The 16268-nt window shown below is 35.9% G+C and overlaps 1 protein-coding gene across 3 annotated transcripts in view; it reads left to right on the top strand.

Annotated features, from left to right (window-relative positions):
• LOC149803797 (ras-related C3 botulinum toxin substrate 2-like) overlaps positions 1-16268 on the top strand; it is a 59937-nt gene that overhangs the window by 26553 nt on the left and 17116 nt on the right. For 2 of the 3 annotated variants that reach the window (XR_016420255.1, XM_089953601.1), the window contains exon 2: positions 2870-2944. The exons of the other annotated variant lie outside the window; for it this stretch is intronic. Coding sequence is in view for 1 of the 2 variants with exons in the window: in XM_089953601.1 (XP_089809727.1) it covers positions 2870-2944 (75 nt within the window). In the remaining variant the exon portion in view is untranslated. The remainder of the gene's footprint in view (positions 1-2869; positions 2945-16268) is intronic. 3 annotated transcript variants of the gene reach the window in all.

The raw sequence follows: 16268 nt of genomic DNA, 5'->3' as shown, positions 1-16268 counted from the left end.
GTCCAGCTTTCGACAAGGCAGTACTGGACCAAATACATGTTTGAAGTGTGGAGTTGGCGATAAGGGAAAAACAGGATCATAGTGGACGGATTAGTTTTGTTGCGCGAATTAGATCTCCACATTCCATTATGACATGAACAGCCACTGATAGAGAAGAGCCTTTTGATCCGTATGGACAAATGTTGTCAAAGGGGTTTTGGCGCACCAAGACCTCTGGCACCCGGAGCAACAACCCTGTCCACCCCACATGTCCCGGTAGTAAGCTGCTGGATGTACATCAAGGCATTGACACTTTTTTTTATTTCAGTTTGAGAATAAATTATATTTAGGTTTTTATGTAACGATAAATATCCGTTTTACATTGCAATATGAGAATTTAGCATCAAATACGTTTCTCAGTCGAAATTTGTTTTTCATAATCTTGCATCTCTTTTGTTTTAAGGTGTGTGGTTTTGTGACATTTCATTCAACAGCTAATGTACCTTTTAAAACATTGAAGCGCGATATTAATCAGCAACTGGAACATGGAAAAACTGACCGAACTGACAGTTGTTGATGCGAGGTAGGAAGTTACAGCAAAGTAATGTGACTCATCAGCCAGTGCCTGGAGATGCATTTATAAAAAAGTGACAATAGAAAACTTTTGACCGAAGTCACTTTGTTCAGGACATGAATGGCCAGTGATAGAGCTCAGCAGTCATTATAGTATACACAATTTGACGCATTTACAAAATTGTCATACTGTCTCAAAACTATGTTATTTTCAAAGTTTATGGGTAAAGTTACTGAAAATCTGTTTCGTAGCATAGCTCATGTAATATTTTTGTTTGTAATATACGTTGGTACGATATTCTTATAAACTGACCTTTAAAAAGTATGACTTGTTCAAGAGTTCTTTATCGTGAACGTTTCGAGTTTTATTTGCTTGACTGCTTTCATAATTTCTTCTAAATTGGTCTTGGAAATAGTATGAAAATAAAATAGAAACTATAACAAAGGAATAACCAGTACATAACGCACTTTTATGAAATAACATTTATTGAGAAAGAACATCAGAGTTACAGCTTGATACAGAACAATATGTCAATTTCCAGTTATGTATATCCTAATAGGAGCATGTACATATAATCAATCAACAGGGATGTGCGCTGTAGCTATGCAATGTTTCTTATGTATGCTCTGTTATGGACAGGGCTGGGAAGATATCCAAGATATTAAAACATTGTTTTTTTAATACGTTATGCGTGTTCTCTTTTGTGGATTTCTTTCTAGGCCACAGATGTATGCAAAAAGAAATGTTACTAAATATAATTTGTGCAAGTAATGGTATGAAATTAACACCTGCCGTCGGGGTCTCTCCCATCTGTCTTTAGCGTGTCTACTCAAGCGAACACAATAGAAACAGCGAGGTGTGTTCCACAGTACCGATTGAACATCACAACTCATTGTGGGCACTTGATCCCTTATCCCTACTTCAACATCCACCGGACTGTGTGGGCAATCCATAAACCAAGATCCTTGTACTGTGCAATGTGAGAGAGCATTATTAGGCACACTTGTGCATCTTGTCAAGACACTATTGTTCTGATATTTGGAAAAGAAAAAATACATGCTATGATTCACATTTAAAAACCAGGTCTTTATTTGTAAAGTAAGCTTAATTAAAAATGATGTATCCCATGAAGATGTGATTGTAGCAACACACATTCTTCATAAGGAAAATATAATGGAGATTAAGGTAGAAAAATACAAAATCACAAGATAAAAGATTCGATGGAATATAATTTTTGGTGGCACTAACCATCAATCCAGGATTAAGCAATGGATTTCATATTGAGATTGTGATGTCACAACTCCTACCGCGTACCTCTCCTGCCCCTGTGCCTAGCCAGTGGTTGGTGCCACGGAGTCAATATGTAGGACACTTGAAGTTACTAAAGTTGTGGCTGAATACCTTGCGTTTTAATAACTATTGACACAATTTCTTTTAAAGTTGGGATATTATAGGATTCTCATGTTATATTATACCATCAACTGCACTTGACCCTAATTGAATCTTTATGCCGATTGGTAGAAACTGGGCAAATGCCGCACTTGCACGTCTGAGAATAATTAGTTATAGTGAGACATGTTTGTGTCCACAGTAACATTTTCTCCTGTCTTCGAATGGTGAGATATTTGGTGTCACTGTTACACTAGCAATGGCAGATTCAATAATGTAATAGTTGGATGCCACATGTTTTGCAATTTACTTGCAATTGGCTTTGGATCCTGATATACAATTACCTGTTGTTCCTGGCTTGCATGCGTAGCCATGAGACGATTAACAGGCAAAACGACATTTTCCACTTAACTATTCATGACAAATCTATTGTTATGGAAAAATACAATAGCAAATCATTGCAAATGCCTCCAAGACCATGCTGTCCACAGCTTTTGCATGGATTTTATGTAGAAATTTCTTGCAGTATACAATTTTTTCACATGTAGTTCAGTTTTCTTTGGTAGTTGAACGCCCCATTTTATTTTGGACGTCAAAAGTGTTGCAATATTAGAGTAACTTTTGTGGAGAAAAAACTTAGGATCTCATTTAACCACAGAAAAATGCTGCTGAGAAAACAAATACACAATCTTTGGTGTCCAAACACCACCTTGTAACCACACGCGATCACAGGTATAATAAACTATATTTCGTAAGTTTAGTAAAGTCAAATTATTGAAGAAATGAAAAAGAAGTTGGCTTCATTAAAAGACAAATTTGCATTCGCGACTTTTTGATGTGTCTGAAAGAAAGTAACAAACTGTTTTTATGTTAATGCAATCTACAGAAGATGTATCACTTGGTAGTGTCAATATTTTTCCCTTTCAGTGATGCTAATAAGACTTGTTTTCTGCGCACCTATCTAAAAAAAGATGCATTTGGAGGGGATTATATTCCTGTTGCGTAAGTATATGCCTTAAATGTAATGTTAAATCACATAAATTCACGATCTTTACTTATCTTGATTCTCACATTGCAGTTCTTGTGTTCCTGTCATGGTATTGATATCTTAATGATTGCAAGATTAAAATGCATATACAAAGACTGAATTTTCATGATATTACATAGCTTTTCTTTATTTACTGCTCTTTATTACTGTAGGGCCGATTGGACTTGTCACGAACTCCGGTACACTTTGTCCGATACTTAAGATAAGGGAGGGTAAATATTTGGGAGAGGCGATAGTCACTCGAAAGAACGAAGACAAACATCGGAAATACAGAAATAATGATATCACATTTATTGACATTTAACACTAATAATGCATACACTCACATATCATCCATAAGTCACCAATATATATATATATATATATATATATATATATATATATATATATATATATATATATATATATATATATATATATATATATATATATATATATATATATATAACGAAAGTTTTACGTGGTCGCAATAGAAAATTACTCAATGTTCCAATTCTTTCTTTGCCTTCGTTTATTTCCAATTTTGACTGCACCGGCCAAAACTCTCGGCGGGGGCCTATGGAGAAAAGCACTACTACACTCCTATCTTTATCTTGACTGATTTATAGTCTCATGATAAATTAATGTGTGTCTGACAGCATGCTTTCCACGCAGCACGGGTATCTCGGAAGAAGACATGTTTCTCCTCATAATCGCAACATTAGTGTAGTTCAGGGAGTATAACTATGTTTACTCTTGGCAACAAACTATTATTTTGGCCGGTTTGTATGACATTCCTCCCCAATGCAGGACAACAAACGGGTCCTTTTTGGTGTCACCAGACTAGTTAGCACAAACCATGCTACCCATTTGCAAGAATCTATTCTCATCCATAGAAAATTCACTTCCACACCGAATAACTTAAATTCTTTGAACTTTATCTTTCGTACATAGTTCCTTGTTTCTTTCAGACCTAAATGATCTTGCATGTCTACATCCATAGTGAATTCCGTCCATAATAAATAATTTAAATGATTTACGTATATAACCATTCGTACTTTCATATTATACACATACAGCTAACATTAATACACAAAAATAAACATCAATACATTAAGTAAAATGATAAGAATTGTGTTATCTAGCTGTTTGAGACATACATTTATAGATATCTAAAAACAAACATGTTTAAAATTTACATTAACACTGGAACTAAACTTCTAATACTGAGTGAAAATTTGATAATTGACACTGACATATCATTTGCCTATTTACTTGATTTCTTCAGGGGCAGTGAGATAATGCGTCAGCTTCCACGTTGGATTTTCCGGCAATAGAATTAACTAAAATTCTATACATCTAGAAAGCTAGAGCCCAAAGCATTAGTCTACCGTTTTTGGAACGACTTTAGGTCAAGAATGTCAATAGCATATGGTCGACCTGTAAAGTAAACTCCGTGCCATGTAAACACTAAACAAAGTTTTCTGCAGCCCATACTATTGCTAAACACTCTCAATAGTAGAATTTTGTTTTCCGCTGTCCAAGAAGTTACAACTACCATACTGTACAGGATGTAATTCATTTCCATACCACTGAAGTAATTCAACCCCTAGTCCTGCATCTGAGTCATCAGTATGAACACCAAAGTCTTTACTGAGATCAGAAAGTTTTAAGATGGGATCTTTAGCGAAAACAAGCTTCAGGGTTTTGAATGCTCGGTCACATTCTTCAGTCCAAACTACCTTATTTAGTTTATTCTTTTTAACTAGGTCAGTGAGACATGCACTTTGTTCAGATAAATTCAGAATTACATTTCAGTAGAAGATGGTCATACCCATCACATTTCTAACTTGGTGTTTGGATTATGGTACTGACAACTGTAAAATTGATTTTGTAGTTTTCTCATCGGGTTTTAATTCACCACCACCCACAAGGTATCCTATAAATTCTAGTTGTTTAAGCCATGCCTTACCCTTAGATGTCTGACTGTAAGGTTTTTCTTTTCTAAGAATCTCAAGTGCTGATTCGAACTGATTCTAGGTGTCTTTCCATGTGTGTGATGCAACGAAAATGTCAAACAAAAGTTGAGGGGTCATGTTTCTCTAATGGTAATTTTCGCATAAGGCGTGGAAAAGTGGCCAGCGCATTGGCCAATCCAAAGGGGATTGTCACAAATTGAAAGAGGCCTAATGAGGTCTGAAAGGCTGTTTTATTTTCTCGGTTCTCAGGGGCTAATTTTATTTGCCAATATACTTTTTTAGGTCAAATTTGGTGAAATACTTTGCGTCCGTTAGTCGGCATAAACGTTCTTCCTGTAAGGTATAGACTCTGCAGCAAAAAATGTAATTTTATTGTGTTGACGGTAATCGATATAGAAGCGAGTCTATTCATTTTCTTTTTCATAAGGACAATGGGTGAATAATAGGGTGATTTTTTTGGTTCTATTACTCCAAGTCAAGCATGCTTTTAACGTTTTTCTGGATGATTTACGTGGTTCTAAATGGTTTAGGATATGGTTTGGTGTTGATCTGTGTAGATGTGGCTACTGTTATTGTATGTTCTATCAATTTGATTTGATCTGGTATTTTGGTTTGGAAGTCTTTAAAGTTATGAAATATTTGACTCAAATCGGATTTTTGACTTTGACTTTGTGTCTAAAATGAGCCAATAGTCATAACACCATTAGTTGTTGAGCTTGTCTGCTAAACAGGAAAAATCATGAATTCACAATTGTTATCCCCTTGACCTCTACTCTCAACATTGAAATGCTTAGGCTGTTGTTAAACCTCTTTCCGTTCATTGTGTTTATTGAGCATGTTCAATATTTTCCTTTTGGCTCCTATCTAACTATATAATTGGAATTATTATATGCTCATTTATGTCTCTGTTAACTGTACATTGTCAGAATTGCGCAATATTTTACGATATCGCACATCTTCATATTGCACTCACGTGCACGACACGTGTGCCCAATTGTGTATTAGGAACTACTTTGTAAACAAATCATGTACACTCAAGTAGTAGACGCTGTACATTTTTGTTGATTAAATTTGTTTCTGAACTAAAGTAGATGTTTCGTGGACTGCCACATACCAGCTGCTTTGCAATATTCCGCGTGAACTTTTGTGATACAATGTTTCGGATTTATGTTAGCGATAGAAGTCAGAGAGGTCATAAAATCGATCGGTCCCTACAAATAACATAAAAATAATAAGGCATAAACTTATCTTTTTTAGCTGGCAAAAAGAATGGCAAAAGATATACTTACAGTTTTACATCCTGACTTTGGTAATGTAATTTCGACTACATTCCAAGTGCAATTATATCCTCCTTACTGCACTCAAAATGAAATGAACATCATATTCCATAGCGTGTCTTTGATAATTACAATTGAAAGAATTCCTATTTTCCCACAGTATGATTCCAAAAATGCAATGACAGAAAAGAAACACACTTGCAGATGTCAGTACTCTGCTCCATCGCTGCTGAAGGCAGATGTACTTCATGTAGAATTGGCACAGAGAAATCCATCCCATAATCACGAAATTTCGTAGAATCGACAAAAATACCAAATCTATTCATTCCAGCCAAGGGAACAGTTGTTGCAATGCGCATTCATTCACAATATGATTCTAAATTTAAAGTATAAGTTGACCAAAACGCAATTTTCTCTCAAAAGTGATGTTTATCGCACGAGTAAGTTCAAATTTATCTGGGCGGAGTTATGTGCGCATTACTAATTTTGTTCTTGTGTACTGATGAATCTGCGTTGGTGAATTTAGTTTGGAATACAGCATAAATTCAGTTACCTTAGGTAAAATAAGAAAATGAGCATATAATAAAAAGGTTACTGCATTTGTATGGGAAAATATGACCAATTTTGGCAGATGGATATATTGCATTCCCAAGGTCGTGCAGTATATCCATCCGAAAAACTCGTTCATATTTTCCCATACAAATGCAGTAACCTATAAGGACTAATGGTTTCTGTAACTAAATATGGACCCTTCCAACATGATAGGAGACGGTTAACATTTGTGGCCCTTAGAACGAATACCTTGTCACCTGCCTTAGGGACCTGTAAGTAGCTCGCTAATCATGATACGTCTTATACCTACTAGCAGCTTCGGTAACAGTTCTCTGAGCAAGCTTGCATGTTTCTGCCAAGAGATTACGCAAATCTATTACATACCGAGGTGTAATTTTAAGTTCGTGCCCTTCATTTCCACCGATCCAGAGTTAGTTAAGAATTTGCATGGGACCTGCGGGTTTCTTCTATAGAGGGATTGGAGATATCTGTATCAATCAGTGGGTCGCACATGCGTCATATTACGTAACATAGTCTTTAAAGTGTTATTGAACCGCCCAACTAAACCATGTATCTTTGTATGGTATGGACGTCTGTTGAATAGATAGTAGCCGCGTGATTTCTTTCATGAGATCAGAGGCGAACTGAGCCCTTCTGTCACCGAGTTTTTCTTCGGTGATCCCTATTCTAGAAAACATTTTAATTAAAGTCTCGGCCACTGTGGCAGTTTGTATATGGCGTAGGGGTGTCAGTCACGGACATTTTGTCAAGTGGAGCTACTGGAATGTGCCCTTTATCGACTGTTTTTGGACAAATGACACACGAGACACGATACCGTTTAACATCTGTAACTACTCCAGACCAAAGGAATGATTCTAATGTCCTTTGCGAGAGTTCGTTATAAATACCTAAATGTGCACTCATTATACATTCATGGGCGGTATCGATGACATTAGATAGTAAACTAGCAGGTACTACTAATTGCGAAATGTACTCTTGCATTCGCTTGTTCTTAAATCACGATGTAATAGCCGTTTCTTCAGCTGGTAACTTATTACAAGTTTATTTGTTTCCCTACTCTCTTTTGTCTTTGCTTTAGCTATTAGCAGAGCTAAAGAAGGGTTGATGTTTTGTAACTTCTAGCTTTTCTGGATAGACATCCAGGTGTAAATACGTCGGAATTTTTAACGGAGGGGTTGGTGTTTCCATTTTTGCTACCTAGCTCGTGTCTGATTTGCAGGAATAGGTAGAGTATCATCGATACCCTCTATATTATCTACGATGAGATGGACAATGCGGTTATCCATTACACATGCCTTGACTGTGCCCTTGAAATAAACCGAATCGACTGACATTTCAGCTACGCTGAATTTTTCTACAGTACCCGAGAACTTGACACAAAAGGCTGTATCTCCAGTATATTTATTGTGATGCCTAATGATTTGCGTATCCCCACTGTGGTACACCCAGTGTCTCTTACAACACTGACAGTCTGAGTCCCTGCTCTACCTTTGGTAATGGGGAATGATCTTAGACCATCATGTTTCTTAGCCACCAGCACGGATATATAATGGTCACAATATAATGAGGTTTTCTTTTTCGTTTTGATTCGCCTCACACCTATGCATGCATGAAAGGGATCTATCCCAATTCCAGCATTAAGGATAGCTGTTATCTTACAGTCTCTAGCAAAATGTCCTGGCTGATTATACTTCTAGCACGTTATCGGCATAGCATTGTGCTTACAAGTCTCCGTTGTTGGACTGTAAGGTAAAGTGCTGTAGGTCTCAGTATGTTTTGGGTTGCGTTTGTGCTGCGGGACGAATAACTCCTTCCACCTGTGTCTAAAATTTATATTCCTAAATTGAAACTATTGTTTTACAGCAGACGAAGTGAATACCTTTCCTTTTGAATCATTGGCTAAGGGTTCTTAAGGGTGGGCCTCACGGTATTTTTCGGGAGTTAATATCATGTCTTGAAAGTTACTGAACTGTTTTTCACGTAAATAAGTGGCCAAGTCAAAATGACACACTTGTAAAACTTGCTCGCGTAAATTCAGGTCAGTCAACCCTTCAAGAGTACGTTCAATTTTCTACAGTTCAATCCATCTTTCCAAATAATGACTTATCCGCACGACGAAAGCCTGAAATTTATTATCATCTTCATTATTCGCTAAACGAAATTTGACGGAAACCTTCCTCTGAACAGCGAAAACGTTGCCAAAACCCTTCTTTTAAAGCATCGTAAGGTTTTAAGGGCCTAATTATACTGATAGAAAGTGCCTTACCAGTCACCAAGGTGGCATGAAATTTAACCCAGTTATCATTTACCATATATTGCATGTTGTTTGAAACCATACAAATATGCAGCTACGTCATCTGTTTCTTCCCTAAATATAGGTATTTTGGTTTAATATCTGTAACCTTTTCTTTTCTCACGCATGCGACAGAAAAATCTAACTGTTTTACTAACCTTACTTTTTTTTATCTCAGTCTAGTCATCTCAGACCAGTCGTCTCAGTCAAGTTGTCCACGCACTCAGAACTACTTTTAAAAAAGAAACCCTTATTGTCTTCTGCTGTGCCTGACGTAGTTGTTCTAAAAATCAAACAACAACAACAAATATATAACAAAAATACAGCAACTTAAGGTCAATCTATCTTTGAGAACACACCATACAAAAAGATTTCGAGACAGAGAGAGACAAAGACACACACGCATACGATGTCGGGCTTTTTATTATTATGCTAGTTCGTTAAACACAGCATGGTCAATTGTATCCTATATGCAGGCTTAGCTCAGTACATTTTCAGGTCAGCGTTATTAAATGTAACTAAAGCTACCTGACTAGTTTTAAATACTTCGTGTGAAACAAATTATATAGTGTTAGCTACATTTAATGAGGCTGACCTAACAAAATGACTGTGCTACAGATAGAATAAAATTCTTAATGCTGTGTGAAATGAACTATGACAGAAAACACTGATTCATGCACACAGACTATAGACCTACACACTTCATTGCCTCATAACTCTCGTAACAACTACAGTAAACTTAGTAACAGCCAGAAATGTGTTATATCAAACATGCTTTATTCTAATTTTGTTAAACATATCCATTGTGCCCCAGTTGAATAAAAAATATACCTACAATATTTAAGGACAAATAATGCACTTACCAGCCAGAAGGAATCATTTATCAGTCAAGACGTTAATCCATAAGCAAATTTAGCTGTAGAACTTGCCATATTTCCAAGACAGAAAAATAGATTTTCAAAGAATTAGTGAACGTAAAGTTTCGCACATGGTTATCCGCTAGGGTCTGTATAACATCCATATATTAAATGTCATAATAACTCAATACTATGCAACGTTTTATGTTGTTATTTGTTTGGCTCACGCATAAAAACTGTGTACTTAGGATGACACGGTCACGCCACAGTCCTCATTAACATATTTGTATTAATGCACTGCATGTAAACATTTCCGGGTGAACTATATTGCACAAGTGAGAAGCTCCTTTTTCTTTAAAGGAAATTATTGGATGAGAAAAAGAATCTACGTTGGGTTTTGGACCGAGACAAGGAAATCCCAGTCGCGGGGTTACATTATATGTCTCTGCCCCCGGGCAAGCCTCGTGGGGAGACAAATAATGTAACCACTTGACTGGGACTTCCTTGTCTCGGTCCAAAAATTCTATATGTCTACGGAATTCGGAATGCTCTTGGGACTGAACTTGAGCTAATCTTAATTTAATACTTTCCAATTAAATTTTCTTATCTTTTTCTATCTGCCTTGTATGTGCCTATCTTTTTTATCTGTACCTCTTTTTCCTTTAATTTTATTTTCTTATCTCTCTCTTTCAGTTTCATTTTCCTTAGGAATTTTAATCCTCTCTTCCTTACGTAATGAACCCCCTTCATGCTTCCTCTATTGCTTCGAGCAACAATAACTTTTCTTTCTCTGCTTTCTGTTTTGCTCTTAGTAACCCTTTTTCTAAGTAAAATTTAGAAGTTCAGTCCCCTCCAAACCTAATGATTTTCCTTCATCTATAAGAGCCTTTCTAACTTTTGCACTTGCCATCTTACTTAAAAATAACTAATCTACTAATGGTAAAGTTTAAACAAGCAAAAACCCAAAATCAAATGAGTACATTGAAAGAAACTTGTCGATACGAAAGAGTCGAATATTTGGGACAAACTTGACCATACAAAAAAGATAGATTTTATGAATAAACTTGACAAAACAAGACTAGATAATAAGACAAAACTCTTGCCTATCAGTGGGCTACCCCTTTATCTAAACAGTTAAGAGGCTGGACACCCGTGGGCGCAGCGTAATGTTATGCTCACTAAAACTGAAAAGCACCACATTATTAAGTGACTAACCGACCTGTCCTATTTTGGTGGTCCTGCCAGGTTCGCCAAATGTCACGAACTTCTCAACACTTATCCAAATACTTAAGATAGGGGAGGGTGAATATTTGGGACAAACGATAGTCACTCAAAAGAACGAAAACAGAGGAAATGCACAAATAAAATTTAACATTTATTGACATATAACACTAATAATACACACACTCACACATCCCAAAAAACTCTACCTCTCATGATGATAAATTAAATAAAAAAATAAAAACTAATTCTATTCCTGTTGTTGAGCTCTCTTTTAGTTGTACAGTTCTTTCATGGTACTACATTAGGAACTCGCCAAAAGTAAACTTTTCCACCTGTATCCTGGTCTGAATATCATTTTACAGCTTGGCTTCATGAATTCACATAGTGTTTCGGTCCATAAATCACCAATATATGTATAGCTAAAGTTTTACCTGGCCACAATTGAAAACTACTAAGTATTCGAATTATTTGCCTTCTTATATTTCCAATTATAACTCCACCAGCCAAAATTCTTGGTTAAATTCCTATTGAGACATGCACTCCGACATTCCTATCTCTACCTTGACTGCTATATATTCTCATAGCACGTCAATGTAGGTATGACATTTTGCTTTCCACGCAGCATGGGTATCTTGCAAGAACAATTGTTTCTCCTTAAAATTGCAACGTCGGTATAGCTCAGAGAGCATAACCTATGTTCACTTTTTACAACATGTTTCGCCCAAATTGTTAATTTGACGGGTTTGTGTGACAGGATCAACGCAAGGAGCCTTATAGTAGTAATCACGTATGTACAGCCATATGTTGGTTCGTCTTACAGTACATCTGTTAACAGTTTGGTTTAAGTACGATACTTTACTGGAATATGTTGGAGTTTAGGTAAATTTGATGTGTAATCATATAATGACAAGACTTCAAAAGAATTTGATTTTTAGCTTTCTGCGTAATTACGTAGTGGAGTTATGGCCTCTGTTCTTCAAACGTTTGTTTCAAAAAATTTAACTTAGCAAGGTTCGATGCAAGTTTATGCTGTTAAAGTATTGAATAATATCAATTTCCGTCGTTACGCAAGTTTATCTACAGGAGTTATGCCCCTGTTTGCTCCTCCTTCTGATCTTGTTTTTCGAAGCATATGTAAGCAAGGTTTGTTGGATTGCAAACAAATGTGGCATGCGGTTTCATTCCGGTACTGCGTTGAAAGAGTTTGATTTCAGCATTTCATGACCTCTTTTACATGATTTCTGTCACCTAAGTGCTAAACCTTGGGTTTCCACGGCATAACTATTCCAAGGTTGTTTGATTTAAATCAAAACAGCAAGGAAATGTACTTAGGTGAATAATTAAATATTCATATCTATCTGATCAGGTCGGGCTCATTAAGTTGTTTGGTGCTTAATAACAAACGAACAATTCAGCATGTAAAACTATTACGACTGAAGCAGTGAGAGTCTCCATTATTACCATGGACATACACAGGCAGCGGATTCAGACTAAATATAGTATCCTAATATTTCTTCATGCACTGTGTTACCATTCATTCTATGGCTATAAACTAAGTAACTGAAAGAAAGCAAAACCATCCAACAAGTGTTTAAAAAAAAACATAACAAATAATTGATTTCTCAAAATTATTTTTAAAAATGCGAGAGGATCTTTCAGTATTATGAAGTAAGTATTATGAAGTAAATCCAAAATAATTCTAAAAAAAGTTAGATTAAAGTCCAAAAGAAAGAAAAGTCCCGTATAAATTTGAGAACCGGAAATGTACTTGTCCGCAAAGAATCGTGACGTTGCCTAAATGTCATTGTCCAGAACGCCTTAGAATAATTCATAATAGTTCGAGATAAATATTATAGCCCTATGAGTATTTTCTATTTCCAAACAAATGTTAACGAAGAATTAAGTTAACTTCCATCGTTTGTGTTGAATCATGTGCGTTCTTCTACGATGTTGGAAATTTACAATTTGTCCCGTAGATAATAGTAGCAAAGTGCGTTTTCACAATTTTCTTAGTATACAAATACATACAGCTGGACACGTTTGGTCATTCTTATTTCTTGTGTTCTTTTGGTAACATTAAGAGTACGGACGTATTTATGTTGTATTTATATATTTTTGAGAGGAAGAAACATTTGTTTGGATTATTCATTTAAAATAGAAGTACTCATCGGGACAAATATTGTTCTGGAACTATTGTGAATTATTCAAAGGAGTTATGGACAATGCCATTTAGATAACGTCACGAATCTTGGCGGACCAGTACATTTCCGGTTCTGACATCTATACGGAACTTTTATTTTTTTCGGACTTCATCAGAACTTTTTCAGTATTGTTTTGGATTCACTTCATAATTCTGTAAGTTCCTCTCACATTTATAAGTTTGATAATTTGGACATTTCTTTATCTCTGCTCTTTGATTTTACTTAGTGAAAGCAACAAGTTTTCCCAATGTCATCAAGGTGGAGAGTTTTGCTTCCAATTCGACCTAGAAAGGATTTGAGTGTTTACGGAAAGATGAGTTGCTGAAGATTGCCAACCGCTTATCTCTTTCAGAAATAAAATCGTCTTTGTTAAAATATGAAATTTAAAATATTTAAGTCAAGTATTTTGTGGAATAGGAAATTTTTGATGCAAATGCTTGATGATTAATTAGTAAGTCTCCATCTAGCCCTAAAATGAAACTAAAAGAATTGAAATTGAAAAACCAGACGGAAATAGAGCTATGAATACTTGAGCTTCAGAGGTCAAGGTCTTGGTAATGTATTGGACACAATACATTAGTTGGGTCAAACAAAGCCCAGTCTGATTTTGTTATGGAAAATTATGAACCATTCATGTCGAAGGGTTCTATATCACTTATGAGATTTGGCCAATCTTATCCCTATTAAAGTATTATTAGAAAAAGGTGCTTCTCAGAGTTGCTTTGTTATTAGGTACTTAGCCTTTGTCTGAAAAGTCTTCTTCTCCTGAAAGTGTTCTTGTTCAGTTAGTTTCATTCCAGTTTCACTCCATAATGTTAATTTATCATCAGACTTAGTTTCAGGACTATTAAATATGAATGCTGTGAATAAGGTTGTTCGTTTATTGCTAGGCAATCACGTAGCTGGTGAGAACGTTGTGGTTTATCCCCTTATAAATGTCATACCTTGCTTGGATCAAAATGTTAATCCTTCTGAAAATAAAATCCCTGATTTATACCCTGCTTGTTCAGTTAATAGAGCAATGGCAATGAGAGCTCATGAGAATGACCTTGATCAGGAAAGTCTTCCTTCATCTGACACTTGTATTGATTAGGCTTTTGGTAAGGTCACTTTTACCCCTGTTACTGGTCCATCAAAAGGTATTGATCATTGTGATCCTCTTCAAACAACTCATTTTCTTATTTCTAATCAGGGTGATAAACGAAAACTATTTGTCGTCGAAGAGGGAAAAAATCCTGAGATCTCCTGTTTGCTTCAGAAGGCCATTAGCGAGGCTGATTCTGCCGAGGTACCAACCTGCTATTTTTGTAGAAATGGGATATTTATGAGAAAATGGAGACCACCCGAAGTACCCGCTGGTGACGAGTGATCACTGAGCTATGAAATTGTTGTTCCTAACTCGCAAAAACAGAAAATTCTTAGTTGAGCCGATGAAACTCATTTCGCTGGCTATTTAGGAGTCAGTAAGACTTACCACAAGATCTTACATCAATTTTTTGGCAGGAAATTAAAAGTGATGTTTCCAAATATTCTAGATCTTGTTTTATTTTTCATTTGCCCAGTTTTAGTTGTTTCGAACTAGTTTTTGGGCATGGTTTCCAACGACCATTGGAATCGTTAAAAGAAAAACTTCTTTTAACAGAGGATTCCTACATTAATCTTTTAGCTTGAATCTTTATATTGTGATGTAGCAAGATATAATCTCCAGTCAACTCAATCAAAAATACAATTATGACAGTCATAGCTACAAAGGAAAGAACTTTTTAACCTGGTGATAATGTCCTGTCTCTATTGAAAATGCTTCAAAATTATGGTCCTTGTAAAATTAAAAACAAAATGACTTAGTTTCTGTCATAAACACTCACGGGATTGGAAGCATAAATAGCTCCGACACTAGTCATGTAAATATGTTAAAGGAATATATTGATCTAGATAGATCCACATCCCACGAAGTGGCGATTAAAATCATGACGTACAATCGGATTGTAGTGACTTTGATTCAACCAGTCTTCAAAATTCTGCAATCTTAAAGAATCTGGAGAAGAAATTTTTACATTAACAACCAAACGAAAAGGATGAGTTAAATCAGCTAATATGTGAATATGAGCACTTGTTCCCTGGTGTTTACACTGGAACAAACAAAATGTACTATGATGGTAAAATTGTAGATTCCATGCCTGTAAAGCTGCACCTTACAGCATCAATGCTTTCAAGCAGGAATGTTTGAAAATGGAAATTAAATATTTGATTGAGAATTGCTTCACTGAAGCAAGCAAAATTAATTGAAGTTCGCCGTGTATTCTTGTGCCGAAACCAGATAATTCTTCCCCTATGTGTACTGACTTCAGAAAAGTGAACAGTGTCACTAAAAGAGACCCATTTCCAATGCAAAGAATTGATGACTGTGTTGATAGAACAGGAAATGCAAAATAAGTCACCAGGTTTGACCGATTAAAAGGATTCTGGTTGATTCCACTTATTGACAGAGCAAAGAAATTTCGGCTTTTGCAACCCCAGACTGTACTAATACAAAGTGATGCTAGTTTGGTTTGAACAATTCTCACACAACTTTCGAGCGCTTAATGAATATCTGGTATTGATGGCCGTGATGCGAACATCGACCACGCCATTATATACAGATACACCTGAAAAGATCACCTAGAAACTATCTGGAAATTCCTCTCTTGAGTGCGGCAAATTTGACTATTAATTTAAGTAAAAGTGAAATTTGCCGAGCTTGTGGCACACTTTTAGAACATTGTGTGATATAGTCAATATACGCCTGTAGAAGCTAAGTTTAAAGCTTTGTATAACAAGCAACTGATGAGATTTTTTGGCATGGATGGATATGATCGGAAAGTTTGCTCAAATTTTTCCATAATTGCTGAGCCTATG

This window comes from Sinohyriopsis cumingii, chromosome 3, assembly GCF_028554795.1.
Source record: "Sinohyriopsis cumingii isolate HCF-2022 chromosome 3, ASM2855479v2, whole genome shotgun sequence".
Taxonomy (NCBI): domain Eukaryota; kingdom Metazoa; phylum Mollusca; class Bivalvia; order Unionida; family Unionidae; genus Sinohyriopsis; species Sinohyriopsis cumingii.
This window is presented reverse-complemented; position numbering and strand designations above follow the sequence as displayed.